The sequence below is a fragment of the Chrysochloris asiatica genome, unplaced genomic scaffold, assembly GCF_000296735.1.
Source record: "Chrysochloris asiatica unplaced genomic scaffold, ChrAsi1.0 scaffold00007, whole genome shotgun sequence".
Lineage (NCBI taxonomy): Eukaryota > Metazoa > Chordata > Mammalia > Afrosoricida > Chrysochloridae > Chrysochloris > Chrysochloris asiatica.
Window position 1 is genome coordinate 30,049,232 of NW_006408525.1, and position 11,224 is coordinate 30,060,455.

At 56.4% G+C, this 11,224-nt stretch overlaps 2 protein-coding genes across 2 annotated transcripts in view; one reads left to right on the plus strand and one right to left on the minus strand.

Annotated features, from left to right (window-relative positions):
- The first annotated feature begins 224 nt into the window (after positions 1-224).
- Positions 225-3,806, plus strand: GRN (granulin). Its single transcript, XM_006832738.1, has 12 exons — positions 225-362; positions 485-619; positions 722-806; positions 1,182-1,294; positions 1,386-1,521; positions 1,847-1,956; positions 2,131-2,254; positions 2,433-2,530; positions 2,615-2,860; positions 3,008-3,241; positions 3,356-3,580; positions 3,669-3,806. The coding sequence occupies exons 1-12, from the start codon at positions 225-227 to the stop codon at positions 3,804-3,806; spliced, it is 1,782 nt and encodes a 593-aa protein (XP_006832801.1).
- Positions 3,807-4,710: 904 nt separating this feature from the next.
- The window catches only part of FAM171A2 (family with sequence similarity 171, member A2), a 10,713-nt gene continuing 4,199 nt past the window's right edge, over positions 4,711-11,224 (minus strand). Inside the window, exons 3-8 of the mRNA XM_006832739.1 lie at positions 11,013-11,105; positions 8,238-8,396; positions 7,983-8,162; positions 7,770-7,886; positions 7,516-7,642; positions 4,711-6,163 (exon numbers count right to left, since the gene is read on the minus strand). Of these exons, the coding sequence (XP_006832802.1) occupies positions 4,711-6,163; positions 7,516-7,642; positions 7,770-7,886; positions 7,983-8,162; positions 8,238-8,396; positions 11,013-11,105 (2,129 nt within the window). The remainder of the gene's footprint in view (positions 6,164-7,515; positions 7,643-7,769; positions 7,887-7,982; positions 8,163-8,237; positions 8,397-11,012; positions 11,106-11,224) is intronic.

The following is an 11,224-nucleotide window of genomic DNA, read 5'->3' on the forward strand; positions in this document are numbered from 1 at the left end:
TAAAGATTTCTAGCTTTGGAAACCCCCTGGGGCAGTTCTCCTCTGTCCTATAGGGTGGCTATGAATTGAATAGACTCTTGGGTAGTGGGTTTGGCTTTTGGACAGGGAGTTGTTGGGGAGTCTCAGGTAGGCCTCCTAGGCTTGGTTGAGTGGTTTCAGAATCCAGGATGGCTGGCATGGGCTCAAGGTGTTACAAATGCTCGTTGATATTTTGCAGGCAGACCATGTGGACCCTGGTGAGCTGGGTGGCCTTGATGGCAGCACTGGTGGCTGGAAGACAATGTCCAGATGGTCAGTTCTGCTCTGAGGACTGCTGCCTGGATCCAGGAGGAGACAGCTACAGCTGCTGCAACCCCATTCTGGTGAACACCCCTTAGCCCAGGCAGGAGCTGGGAGCCTAGGTTTCCTAGTGGCCTCCTTGGATTGGCCTGAGGAGGAGGTTAGACCTGGCCACTCTGGTTTATCCTCATCCGTCTCTCTCCAGGACAAATGGCCCTCTTTGCCCACAGCATGGAGCAGGCTTCTGGGCACACCCTGCCAGACTGATGCCCACTGCTCTGCTGGCTCCTCCTGCCTGCTCACTGTCTCTGGAACCTCTCGCTGCTGTCCGTTCCCAGAGGTGAGAATGCTGCTAGCTCAGTGAGCAGGCCAAGGCCTGCATGTTCACTATCCTATCCTCTCCTGGCCCAGACCTTGTGACACAGGTTTCTCTGTCCAACAGGCCATATCTTGTGGGGATGGACACCATTGCTGCCCCCGGGGCTTCCACTGCAGTGCTGATGGGCGGTCCTGCTTCCGCAGACAAGGTGCAGTGGGGCTGGGGGTACATGGAGCTGACAGGAGCCCTTCCACCCGAGTGACACCTGATTCCTCTGTATGGCATGTGTACTGAGCAACCCTGATCTGGACACAGTGCAGCACTGGGGCCAGGAGGGAACCCGGGACTCCAGGCCCCTGGCCCAGACCTTGGTAGAGGCCAAGCAGTCAGTACTGAACAGCACAAGATTGCCAGTGGAGGCCCTTACCCCATGCCATCTTGCTGGGGCAAGGACTGACTTGGGGAGGCAGCGGGTTAGAGGGGCTGGGAGGTCATTGTGCCTCAGTACCCTGGCAAGCTGGTTTGCAGCCTTGATGCCACTAGTTCTTTGATATTTTGGGGATAACGATTTTGTTGTCCACAGATGCCAACCCATTGGGTGCTGTCTTGTGCCCTGATAGCCAGTTTGAATGCCCAGACTCCACCACATGCTGCATTATGCTTGATGGCTCCTGGGGCTGTTGCCCCATGCCCCAGGTAGGGCTTTAGGGAGAGGGGGTGGGGCATGGGGCAGAGCAAGGGACTGGAGGGGGCGGGGCAAAGACAAGTCAAGACCTTCTCTTCCCAGGCTACTTGCTGTGAAGACAAGATGCATTGCTGTCCTCATGGAGCGTCCTGTGACCTGGCTCAGGCCCAGTGCCTCTCGCCCACAGGCACCCATCCCCTGGCCAAGAAGACCCCTGCACAAAGGACTAATAGGACAGGTCAGGGAGTAGGCAAGGAGCCCTGGGGATGCACTGTCTAAGTCCTCAACTGCTAACTGAGAGGTTGGTGGTTTAAACCCACCAGCCACTCCTTGGGAGAAAGATGTGGCAGTCTGCTTCTGTAAAGATTACAACCCTAGAAAGCACTATGGGTCAGTTTCTCTCTGTCCTGTGGGGCAGCTCTAGGGACCGAGTCAGAATGGACTGGATGACAACGAGCAAGAGGGTGGGAGAGCATTGGGTTAGGGGTGAGGAGAGGCCTCACTGGCATCCCGCTGGAAAGAGCTTTCTCTTCTGCTGCTTCTCATCATCTTCCTCCTTCTAGTGACTCTGCCCAGTGCTGTCATGTGCCCCGATGCACGGTCCCAGTGCCCAGACGACTCGACCTGCTGTAAGCTGCCAAGTGGGAATTATGGCTGCTGTCCAATGCCCAATGTGAGTGAGGGGCACAGCCACCTGGCCTTGTGGAGACTTCAGGGTGTGGGGCCTACTGACTCAGAACTCATGCCACCCCTGGTGGGGGATTGGAGTAGTGCTAGCTGCCAGCATGGCTCTTCCTGGGACATAGTTAAGAATAGCTGTCCAAAGACCCACGCTGTTCCCACCTAGGCCGTCTGCTGCTCCGACCACGTGCACTGCTGCCCCCAGGATACTGTGTGTGACCTGATCCAGAATAAATGCCTGTCCAAGGACAGCGCCTCTGACCTCCTCACCAAGCTACCTGCGCACACAGGTACAGAGGCCGGAGCTCCACCAAGCTGTCCTGGGAACAGATGTGGGCTGGGGTGCTCATGGTGTGGAGGGGGGTCTGAGGTGGAAATGGTGTCCTCAGCTTATCAAAGCGAGGGAAGGATTGGCCCTCGGCTGGTCCACAGTGCCGTGCCGACCTATCCTCCCTGCTCGCCTCACAGTGCAGGATGTGAAATGTGACGATGAAGTGAGCTGTCCCGATGGCTACACCTGCTGTCGCCTCACCACAGGAAACTGGGGCTGCTGCCCTTTTGCCCAGGTACCCAGGGGTGCGGGATGGCCTGAGCAAAGGGTTGCAGCCAGCTAGGCTCCTGTGCCAAATGGCCCCCCCCTTCCACCCTAGGCTGTATGCTGTGAGGACCATGTACACTGCTGCCCAGCGGGCTTTAAATGTGACAAAGAGAAGGAGATATGTGATCAGAGGAACCACCAGGTGCCCTGGAGGAAGAAGACCCCTGCCCACCTCAGTCTACCAGCCCCTCAAGCCGTGGAGAGTGATGTGCCCTGCGATGACGTCACCAGCTGTCCATCTTTCAATACCTGCTGCAGACTTCCGTCGGGGGAGTGGGGCTGCTGCCCTATCCCAGAGGTGCAAGGGTAGAGGGGGCCCCAGTGTGGTGTGCCAGCTCTGTCAGAGTCCTCTCCAGCTGGAGGAACAGGGCAGTGTGAGAAACTAGGCACCCCGCTCCACCTAGCAGCACCTGAGACCACTCTCCTGTGCTCATCCTCTGTCCAGGCTGTTTGCTGCTCAGACCACCAGCACTGCTGCCCCCACGGCTTCACATGCACAGATGAGGGCCAATGTCAAAATGGGGATAAGACAGTGGCTGCATTGAAGAGGACGCCTGCTCGCCGGGCCTCCGTGTCCCACCTCAGAGATACCAGTTGTGACCAGCACACCAGCTGCCCTGTGGGGCAGACCTGCTGCCCCAGTCTGAGCAAGGGCTGGGCCTGTTGCCAGTTGCCTCACGTGAGTACCCACCTGTCTGCCCACGGGTAGGGAGCTCAGTCCTGGTGGGGTGGAGTGTAGGAGAGGACATTTTTGCTACTGTGACCCCACCCATGCACCTACCCACCCACCCAGGCTGTGTGCTGTGAGGATCGCCAGCACTGCTGCCCAAATGGGTACACCTGCAACGTGAAGGCCCGCACCTGTGAGAAGGCAATAGACTCTGCCCAGGTTGCCACCCGCCTGGTCCACGGTCCACACGTGGGGGACGTGGCATGTGGGGAGAGCCGCTTTTGTCATGATAACCAGACCTGCTGCCGAGACAGCCATGAAGGCTGGGCCTGCTGTCCCTACCGGCAGGTTTGTGCCACCTCCACCTTGGGGCTGGTTGAGGGCCTGGGCCAGGCTCTACTATGTCTGACTCTCATAACCCTTTCTGACCATCCAGGGCACCTGTTGTGCAGATCAACGGCACTGCTGTCCTGCTGGCTTCTACTGTGGGAGAAAGGGCGCCAAGTGTTGGCGCAGGGAGGTCCTGCCTTGGGACATCCCTGTGAGGGGACCAGCCCAGAGACAGCTGCTATGAGGAGAGACCAAGGACTGAAGGCACTTCATAGCCCTGAGGATCCTGCTTAGACAGTGTCCATTGCTCAGGCCTCCCAGAACCTCTCTCCCACCAAATTCTCCCTCTTCACCATAGGAGGTGGGGCTCAACCTAAGGCCTTCCCACCGGAAAGGGGGAACTTGTGGTACAAGCCATGATTAAAACTGCCGTCCTCCCCCAATTTCTGTGGACCCTGTGGCCAAGTGCTTGCCCTATCCACAGGTGGCGTGTGTATGTGTGTGTGCGCGCGTGTGCGTCCTTCAATAAAGTTTGTACACTTTATCAGTATCTCATTGGGCCACGTCTTCCTTCCCCAACTATCCCTCATCCAGGGCCAACCTCCACCTCCACCACCACCACCAGAGAAAGAGAAACAGTTAATCTCACCAGTTTTATATTTGCTGTTGCCCACCACGCCCTATCACATTACCCCTAGTCCCCAGAGCTGCCCCTGCCACCAGCCCTGTGACATTGCAGCCCAGGGATGGGCTAGTCAAACAAGCAGAACCCCCTCCCCTCCCAGGGGTCTACAGGGAATGCTCCCTCCCTTCCCAGCCCTCACACTAGCAGCTGGGGCGGGGTTGCCCCTCCTGCTTTCCCACATAGAGCTTTCTATGTACAGCCACATCTATACACGCTCCCCCCTCCCCCAGCCCTCCTCCCAGCACCTCCCAATGGGGGCCTGGGCCCCTCCCACCTCCCTCGGCCTGGAGGCCCATATAGGGTTTCCCCAGACATTACCCAGCACATACCACTGGACAGCTCCCCAAAGACCCCTGGGCACCTTTCCAGGGACGGGACTGGGGCCAATAACACCCCCCAACACATACAACACACAGGGTCCCGCACCCTGGGGTCAGGCCGGAAGCAGCATCAGGAGTTACCCCTATTTGACGTTGAACACCATAAGTGGACGCTCCTCCCGCCGCTGCCATGGGCTCTTCTTGTCACCGGCCTCATCGCCCACCTCTGCCCCCAGCTCATCCTCAGGGCTGGTGAGAGAGTCGCGCCGCAATTCGCTGGCGCTGCTGCGGGAACTGTCACCGCGGCTGCGGCCCCGCCCACGGGGCACGGTGGCCGCCCGGCCCTCGGGAGCCACCACCTCGTCCAGCAGCGGCGTCAGCGAGTTGTCCTCTGGAGAGCAGAGGCCCGTGCGGCTCTCGCTGCTGCTGGGCTCGGTGTCCTCGCTGAGTGCCAGGCGCGGAGGCGCGGGCGGTGGCGGCGGGGCGGCCGGTGGGGCGCGTTCCTCCCGCAGAGGCCTCCGGCGTGCAGGTCGTGCCTCGTGCACGTCGACGCCCGAGTCCAGGCTGGCATCCGTGCTGCGGCCCCCTCCGCCCGCCTGCAGGTCGATGTAGGAGTGGCGCACCTGCGAGTTGGAGCGCCCATCGAGAGACACAAACCATGCGCGCGGGTGCGGCTTCACGCCGAGTTCAAGCAGCTTCTTCTCGGTCAGCGCCTGAAGCTCCCCGTTGAGCTGCGCCATGGTGGACTCGTTGAAAAGCACAGGAATCGTGACTGAGCCGCTAACAGGCGCCGAGCGCCCGCTCCCCCAGCCCTCGCCGCCCCCCATGCCACCCTCGCACCCCGCGCCTGAGTGGCCCTGCATCAGCGGGCGCTGGGGGTCGGGCTGCGGGAAAGAGCGCGCTGGGCCGGGAGGCGGGCCCTCGAGCGTGGTGGGCTCCTCTCCAGTTCCTGCAGCGCCCGCCTCACCGCCAAGGCGCACGTAGTGTGCGGGGATCACCAGGGTGGGCATGACGTTGCGATAGACACTGTCCTTGAGGTGGTCGATGGAGCCACAGAAGATGAGCTGCCCTGCTTGGCTGAGTGATGGCGGTCGCGCCAGCTGGTCCACCGACTGGGACAGTAGAAAGTCGGGGGTCTTGCTCTCGGCCGCCCCCTTGTGGCTAAGGTAGTGGTCGAAGGATGGCGGCGGCGAGGGCGGTTCGTGCAGAAAGGCTGCAGCTCCGGACTGCCCCCGCCGGTATTCCTCCAATCCCGGTTCCAGCCCACTTGGGCCCTCCAGAGATCGGGCACCTTTCAGCCCGGCGCCCTCGCCTCCGCGGGCACCCGGAGGCTCGGCGGCCGGTCGGCTGGTGGGGCGTGGCTTAGCGCGGAAGAAATCGTCCCGGGAGGAGGCCAAATCTCGGGAGCTGGAAAAAGCCGAGTGGAGTGGACCTGGCGGTGGAGCCTCAGGGTCTCCTGATGAGGCGGGTTCCAGAGGCCCCCCACAGATGAGGTGGAGCTGGGACATGGAAGTGGCCTGGTCTCGTTTGTTACCGTCAGAAGGTCCGGTAAGCTGCAGCTTGCGATGCTGTTGCCTTGGCTTCAAGCAGCGCCTCCTGGAGAGGAAACGGCAGACAGAAACCCTCAAGAAAGGGGCATTTCCCTAGTCCGGAACTTGAAAGGAGAGGAATGAATATGGAGATGTCATTAAGAGCTCAGACCAGAACTGGAAGTGGTTTGCAGAGGCCCAGCCAGTGGCTGTGCTCATTTGGGTCCCCTATGAGCCAGGTCGCAGGAGAAGAATATCATGCTTGGTAAGGTGGAGGGTCAGAGAAAAAGAGGAAGATCCCCAGCAAGATGGATTGGCAAAGTGGCAGCATCAATGGACTCAAGCGTGGCAATGATAGTGAGGTTGGCCCAGGACTGGGCAGTGTTTCCTTCTGTTGTGCATAGGGTCGCTATGAGTCGGTACCGACTTGATGGCTCCTAACAACAACAACAACAGCAATGAGCCCTGGAGTCCTGGTGTGGCGCTGTGGGATAAAGCATTGGACCGCAGAGTCGATTTGAACCACAAGGCCAGCGGTTCAAACTCACCGGCCGCTCCATGGAAACCCTATGCAAGATTGCCATGAGTCAGAACCAACTACACGGCACTCAACAATAAGTAGGAGCCCTGGGGGAGTCCTAATGTGGCGCTGTAAGGTAAGCACTGGACTGCTAACCGAAAACCAAACCCACCAGCTGCTCCTCGGAAACCATAGGTTCGCTGTAAGTTAGAACCGATCAGTGGGCACTTAGCTATAACAACAAAATGGATATCTGGTGGTTCAGTGGTTAAGCACTGAGCTGCCAACCAAAATGTGGGCGATTGGAACTCACCCGCTGCTTTGTGAGAAAAAACCCTGGCAATCTGCTCCTGTAAAAATATATTGCCTAGAATATGCTCTATAGGGGCATTTCCACTTTATCATATAGGGGCACTATGAGTCGGAGGCAACTCCATGGCACATAATGGGTAAATGACATTCCTTCACTCATAGGAAGCTTGGTGAGACCCAGAAAAGAACTTGTAAATCAACTAACTGGGGGGTTGTGTCTGGCACAGGGGTCTCTGGGAGTTAGAGCTGGGCTGGTAGGAGCAGCGACAGTTGTCTCATGGGGGACTTGTCGGCAGGTTCTGCCTCCCTGGCCCCTTCTCTCTCAATCCACCAGAGCTTTTCAGGGCTTTGTACTTGTGGTTCATGTAAAAGCTGTAAGACTCTTACTAGTCAAGAGTTCTGGAGGGGAGGTGGGCAGAGGGCAGGCCTCAGACTGAGCCCTGGATGAGGAGGTGGGCAGAGGGCAGACCTCAGGCAGAGCCCTAGGTGAGGGGGTGCAGAGGCAGGCCTCAGGCAGAGCCCTAGATGGGAGTGGGGGACAGAGGGCAGGCCTTGGGCAGCTGGGGCCCAGGAGCCCGCATACTCACCGGCAGTAGTAGATAAGTAGACACAGCAGAATGAGCACCAGCAAGGCCAGAGCTGCCAGAATGGTGAGCAGGAAGATGGTGTGGTAGGTGCCAATGTCCTGGATGCCTGACGTGATGGTGACCAGCCCTGTGGCAGGTAAGGGCTTAGTGCTCCAGGTATAGACACCCTTCTGCCTTTCAGAAGGAGTCCACTCTCCCAGCCTTTCCTTCCCACCTGCTGCCCACCACCCCACCCCTGCTATCCCTACTCTCACCAGTCATGGGGGAAGCTATAGCAGCTGCCCAGTACCCCAGCTGGGAGGAGACGAAGGTCCAGTAGAGCTGCCGGCCTTCTTTCCGGATCACACCGGTGCCATTTCGTACCCACAGCCCTGGGAGGGGGGGAGGAGGGGTCATCAAACTCAATGTCTACCCATGTAAGGCCCACTTCCCCAAATTCTAGCACCTGGAACCCTTGAAACACTCACCACTTCTAGGGTCGAACCTCCAGGCTGGAATGCTGGTGCCTACAGCAAGGGCACGAGGCTCTGAGGGCACGGGCAGGGACAGATGAATGGGGACCGAGAGTGGCACCTCAGTCCCATTGCCTGTCAGCAAGTGCACGCTCACGGCAGCCAAGGGCATCAGCTCCAGCCAGGAGCCATTGCCTGGGGCAGGGGACACAAGAACTGAGGGCTAAGTTCTTGGAGGGGGCCCTCTGCCCTGCCCAGCACCTATCATACCTGAGCTGGAGGCCTCAGTGCCCAGGAAGGCAGGGAAAGCCCGCATTTCCTGTTGGGTGCTGGCAGGTGTGAGCGAGGCCCAGAGCTGGCTGTAGGTAGAACTGACAGGCAGGCAGGCTGGCCGGCACTGGAACTGTACCCAGGGCTGGGAGCGGGCACCTAGACAGAAAGAGGGACTGCACTGATCTGGCTAGGGGCAAGGTTCCCCAGGGACCAGCGCAGGAAGCAAATATCTATACAGAAAGGGAGCCATTGGGTCAGGCCATTTGGGAAGTCAAAGGAGGGTAGCATTTTGGAGAGAGAACTGGGCAATCATAGAACGTTAACCTAGAAGGAACCTGAAATCCAGTCCTGGCTGTGACTCTGAGCAACTTACTTGCCGTTTTAGAAACACTATTTCTTTATAAACCTATAAAACAATGAGGTTCTGGTCTCGATTATTGTTGTCATGGTAGGCATTGTGTTAGGTGCCGGGGGTATCAAAATGAATAAGACACAATTCCCTGCCTTCAAGTTCACAGTTGAGTGAATGCTGTCTACTACAGTATTCACTGGGGAGCGCAGTGGCGCTGTGGGATAACCACAAAATTAGCAGTTCAAGCCTACCAGCTGCTCCTCAGGAGAAAAGAGGAGACTTTCTGCTTCTGCAAAGATTTACAGCCTTGGAAACCCTATAGAGAGTAACTGTGAGTTCGAACCACTTAATAACAACAAAACAGTACTCACTAGGGCTTTCTTTAGTGATGAAAATGTTCTAGATCTGTGCTCGCCATTAGGATACCCACTAGACATATGTGGCTATGAAGGACCTGAAATGTGGCTAGTATGGCTAAGGAACTGAATTTCTAATTAACTTAAACTACTTGTATTTAAGGAGCTCTGGTAGCGTAGTGGTTACGAATCGGGCTGCGAACCTTAAGGTCAGCGGTTCGAAACTACCAGCCGCTCCGCGGGAGAAAGATGAGGCTTTCTACTCCTGTAAGGATTTACACCCTCGGAAACCCTGTACAGGGTCGCTATGGGTCGGAACCGACTCGACGGCACTTAACAACAACAACTTGTATTTAAATAGCCACATGCATTTAAACAACTTAGGTCTAGATTGTGTGTGTATATGTGTGTGTTAGGGGCAGGGGCAGAGGCAGACATATAAATAAAATTCCAATAGAATTTGATAATAAAAGCTAACATTTATTAAGTCTTATGATATGTTTGACACTGTTCTAAGCAGGTTATCTATATTAACCCCTTTAATCAGCCCAGCAACCACGGAGTCAAGTGGCTTTATTCTTAACCCCATTTTATAGACAGAAATTGAAGCAGAAGTTGAGTAACCTACCCAAGGTTACAAGCTTAAGGTCACAATTGTCAACCCAAGATTGAAGCCCAAGCAATCAGGCACCATAGCCCATTCCATCCTGCTTGCTATTAAGATGGAGGGGGTGCAAGGTGCAAGGGATGCTTGGTTCATGCAGCTCAAAAACGGACTTGTGGAGCTTTGAAGGATGAGACTCAGGCAGGAAAGAAAGCAAGCCTGGGAGAACCCCAGCAGGACTGGCCAGAGACATGACGAGGAGGTAGCGGGGAGGTGTTCAGGGACCTGCAAACAACAAGTAGGTGGGGGCTATGGACAGTGGCAGGCCCAGAGGGCGTTATCTGCTTTGTGAAGAAAGCTGGGCTCTACACTGAATGCCGTGGGAGCCATGGAGGGCTTATGTTTGGTGGTAACAAAATAGTTTAGTATTTTAGAAAGCTTCAAAGGCATTTTAGAAATCAGAGAGATGAAGGTGAGCAAACAAGTGGATATATATTTGGGAGGGAGTTCTTCCCACTCAAAATTCCACTGTGGCTCTCTAGCGGATAGGACAGTCTGCCCTCTGTCCTGTCTTCTCATCCAACCGACAGCAGGTGCTCTGGCTGCAGAGTCAGGCTGGAGCATTCCTGCACCCCCACTCTTCCCAGCCCCTTCACTGTCCTTCTACTTCTGCACTGTGATGAATCCCCCAGACCTTCCTCTCCAATGAAGGGGTCTTTGCTCCCTTTCAATTGTCCTACCCACAAAGTCTCACAGCTCTCTCCTCTAAATTCTCCAGCTTACTACACTCGCAGCTGAGGGGCTCTCAGTATTGAATGCATCGCCCTCTGCCCCACTGCCCTGCCTTCTCCATACTGATTTCAGGTTTATGATGATGTGTCTGCCTTCCTAGTTGTGGTGAAATCCACGAGGTAGGGAGGAGGTGTGTTCTCCCTTTCCATTGTTCCCTGGCACCACACACAATGCCTGGCCCAGTGGAGGTGTGGAATTAAGAATTCGCTGAGTGAAACTGAAAGTCCATGGGTGGACAAGGATCACTGCGGGATTGGTCCAGGCCTTGCACTTGGTGGTTGACAGTCACAATTTAAGAAATTACCTTTCATGGCCTTCAACAGCTAGGCACAGTAGATACGCAACTGAAGATAAAGGTGGCAGGGAGTGGGCTTCAAAAGGAGGGAATAAAGGGAGAGCAGAAACCAAAAGAAGCCCCGATAACAATAAACATTAATTGAGCACCTACTGTGCTAAATTCTTTACATGCTGTATGCCGTTGAATACTTACCACTATTAGATGACTAGGCACCATCCTTATCCACATCTTACAGATGAACAGAATATGGCTCAGAGAGGTAAGTGACTTGTCCGAGGTCACCCAGCTAATATGTGGAAGAACAGAGCTCTCTACACCCAGGTCAGAGGAAAGGAACAGGAGTTGGGCTTGGGGGGCAGGGAAGCCTTACCGGGAGAGCCCAGGAGGATGTGCACGAGGTCCTCATAGAGGATGAGGGTGGCTGGCCTCTCAGGGAGCAGGTAGAGGCTGACGGATGCATACACTACAGGAATGGTAGTGCATCAGCTCCAGAAAAGACGCTGCCTCCCCAGCCCAGGCGCTGCTGCTCTGAATCCCAGTGGCTTCATCCTTCCAAAGGCCCTGCTGCCTCCCCAGCCCAGG

Excerpts from the sequence above, each read along its gene's own strand:
- GRN (XM_006832738.1), top strand. The coding sequence starts at position 225 with ATGTGGACCCTGGTGAGCTGGGTGGCCTTGATGGCAGCACTGGTGGCT. Across the intron at positions 1,295-1,385 it reads GCTGTTGCCCCATGCCCCAG|GCTACTTGCTGTGAAGACAA; the intron begins GTAGGGCTTTAG and ends TTCTCTTCCCAG. Across the intron at positions 1,957-2,130 it reads GCTGCTGTCCAATGCCCAAT|GCCGTCTGCTGCTCCGACCA; the intron begins GTGAGTGAGGGG and ends GTTCCCACCTAG.